The 3328-nt window shown below is 39.8% G+C and overlaps 1 protein-coding gene across 1 annotated transcript in view; it reads left to right on the top strand.

Moving 5' to 3' along the window:
• lage3 (L antigen family member 3) overlaps positions 1 to 3116 on the top strand; it is a 4784-nt gene extending 1668 nt beyond the window's left edge. Inside the window, exons 2-3 of the mRNA XM_015396208.1 lie at positions 2431 to 2559; positions 2650 to 3116. Of these exons, the coding sequence (XP_015251694.1) occupies positions 2431 to 2559; positions 2650 to 2764 (244 nt within the window). The 3' untranslated portion in view covers positions 2765 to 3116. The remainder of the gene's footprint in view (positions 1 to 2430; positions 2560 to 2649) is intronic.
• The last annotated feature ends 212 nt before the right edge of the window (positions 3117 to 3328 follow it).

Here is a 3328-nt window from a genome sequence, read left to right as displayed (position 1 = left end):
AGATCAAAATGTTGCCAAAGGTCATCTTAAAGAAAAAAAAAAAATAGTATGTTAGTAGATGAATCAAGTGGAAACTCTGAGAGGAACAGGATGAAACAAGGAAATTAAAACAAATACCTTATTTTCCGAAATGACATCAAAGTGGTCCCACACGGCAGAAACCTTTCTTTTTGCTTGAGGAAGCTCCATAATTTTTTATGAATTTTATATTCGCAAAACACGCAAGATTGTTCTAGCAGATGCGCATCCTTATAAAGGCTTGTCAATCAGTTCGAAACATCAGTCACGTGACCGATACAGGAACTGTTTCGGTCACGTGACTTTTCCGTAGCGATACACACGTCGACACAGGTTTCGCTCTATGAGACCGACACATGCGCCGACGCATCGGTGTTGCCCGACCCATCACTAATATATATATTCGTGTGTGTGTGTCTGTGCAACAGCAACAAGAGGCAGAGCCGCTGGAGATAATTTTGAACAGGGGTTACTGTGACTTTTTTTATTTTTTATTTATTTATACACAAAAGACCTATGAGTCTATAGGCCTATTTAAGATGCAATAAAAAATAAATAAGTGAATAGATTGAGATTCACTACTTTATTGTGATATATACTTCAGTGCACCCAAACAGGATGATTAACACTCAGACATCATCAGTTCTCAGGTAAATATATGCGCTATTAGATAAACTTCACAATAAAACTATAACAAAGTAGATTTGGTCATCTGGCATGAACCTGAGTCTCTGTGTTTATGTCACATGTGACCTGATTAGCTCCAAAATCCTTTTACACAAACCACAAGGAAATAATTTGATTATAATACTATTTAAATGTTATTGAACAGTTCTCAACAGCAATTACACAAAGAGCACAGGATCCTGAATGTGGGGAAGATGAATGAGCTCATCTTGGACTTCAAGAAGAACCAGACTAACCACGCTCCACTGCTCATCAACAGCTTGGCTCTAGAGGTGGTCAGCAGCACCGAATTCCTGGGGGTGCACATCACAGACACCCTCACCTGGACTGTAAACACCACCTCACTGGTTAAAAGGGCACAGAAGCGCTTGGACTTCCTGAGGAGGATGAGGAGAGCCCGCCTGCCCCCACCCATCCTCACCACCTTCTACAGAAGCACAGAAACATTCACGTGCGGATGCTTTTCCTGGACTTCAGTTCAGCTTTCAACACCATCATCCCACAGCATCTGATTGGCAAACTGGAACAGCTGAGCTTCAATACACCCCTCTGCTATTGGCTGCTAGACTTCCTCACCAACTGACCTCAGTCAGTCCGGGTCGGACTGAACACCTCTGATGTCATCAGTCTAAGCACAGGCTACCCTCAGTTCTGCGTCCTGAGTCCCCTGCTGTTCACCCTGATGACACATGACTGCGTCCCCAGGTTCACCACCGATCGCATGGTGAAGTTTGCAGACAACACCACGGTGGTGGGCCTCATCAGAGACGACAACGACCAGGACTACAGAGAGGAGGTGGACTGGTGCAGAGATAAAACCCTGATCCTGAACGTGGAGAAGACCAAGGAGATCCTCTTGGACTTTAGGAGGAACCATCCTAACCACTATCCACAGGTCACAAACAGCTCAACTGTAGATTTTAATTGGAGGTGTTAGTTAAATATTTTTAAACAATCGATTAATCTCATTAATTGTTTGGGAGAGGAATGTATATATTTGTGTATACCCGTTTGTGTAAATGTGTTTCTTTATATAGTAATAAAAGCATTATAAAAATGTATGAGCGGCTGTGCAACAAACATACGTTCTATAAGAATATTCTATTACTCTTAACCCTGCTAAGAATATTTAAATGCACTGAAGCATTTGTTGGTTTAAAGCAAAAAACAAAAAAACAAAACCATTAATATTAAAGTTAATTAAAATTGATTTCTTGCCTGCTCAAAGCATTTTACTAATCGGAGCTGTCGACAACCCGAAGATGACGCCACCAAATCACGTCTTTGGCCGTAGGTGAAAGCGGTCAATGTGGGGTCTACTCTCATATGTATGTCTATATATCCATCCAACACATGGGTCAGGGCTTCCTTTTTTATATTCCAAAGATGAAAACCCTTTGTTCAGTCATGTCCTCTTGCAGCTGCATATTTCAATCAGACGTGGTCAGATTGCAGCAGGATATTACTGAATGACTAGAATACAAACTCATATAATCCCATTTTTAAAGTCTGACTATTAAGAAACACAGATTAGTTTCACCTAATTATTTAATTTTCTAATTTGGGGTTTAATTATTTCTAATGTTTATTAATGTTGGGGTTTTTGTTGTTTTTTTAAAGGGTAAATAAATCATCAAAATGGAAAAATGCTATTAAAAGTAGCTTAATTGTCTAGCATCTTTGAGTTTGCACATGTCACCCAGTCTTCCTTGACCCCTCGAAAAGCTTGCTGGATGTCCCCTTTCCATCAGCCCGGGAGGCCACCATTGCCCTCCGGTCACTCTCCCCTGACCGAGAGCCAAGGAGAGGTGGCATCAACAAGCACCTGAGTGTGTCTGAAAGCACGCTGTCTGTGTAAGAGCTTTAGGCCCTTTTTTCCTTGTTTCCCTAAGTCATACAGTCCCTAGCAGCCGATTCTGTGAGCTGTTGTTTGTTGTTTTTCAGAAGATGGAGTGCAGATGAAGCTCGAATCCTCAGAGTTTCTGTCAACTCATTTCTGGACCATCTGTCGCTCATTGTGGAGACCATGGACCTCTTCGCCCCTCCTGTCGATCTCTAGTTCAGCACACATGACTAATAACTCAGGGTTACTTTTTGTTTTGCCTCCTTGAAAATTAGTAGAAGCAGCATATGTGACTAAAGTTTGAATCCTGGAAATTTTACCAGCAGATCAAGTCTTTGCAATCTGACTTTCAGTTCTTTATTTAGAATGCTGTTTCAAATATTTTTCCACTTTAAACGTTTTTATTTTTTCCTTCCCTTTTCACTTAAATTTTATTTTTCACCTGGAAAATTTAGTTGTAAAGTTAAAGCTTTGTATTTGATGTATTTCATTAATGTTGGTAGACATTTTTGTGAAGTTATTTCACAATTTTGTCAGCTTCTAAATTAAAAGGAATAGGACGCCTAGAGTGTTGTGGTTTAACTAACAGTGAGGAAAATAAGTATTTGAATACCCTGTTATTCTGCAAGTTGGGAGTAGTATCGCACATCAACATCACTGCCATATTGTATATAGCAGAAAGTTGTTGCCAAACCTGTGCGAGACCATTGTTATTAAAGGTTTTTAGCTTGCATACTGTACAAAATGATGTTTTTATATATATATATATATATATATATA

This window comes from Cyprinodon variegatus, unplaced genomic scaffold (assembly GCF_000732505.1).
Source record: "Cyprinodon variegatus isolate N-32 unplaced genomic scaffold, C_variegatus-1.0 Scaffold782, whole genome shotgun sequence".
NCBI lineage: Eukaryota > Metazoa > Chordata > Actinopteri > Cyprinodontiformes > Cyprinodontidae > Cyprinodon > Cyprinodon variegatus.
The sequence above is the reverse complement of the archived record's forward strand: the minus strand, read 5'-3'. Positions and strand labels throughout refer to the sequence as shown.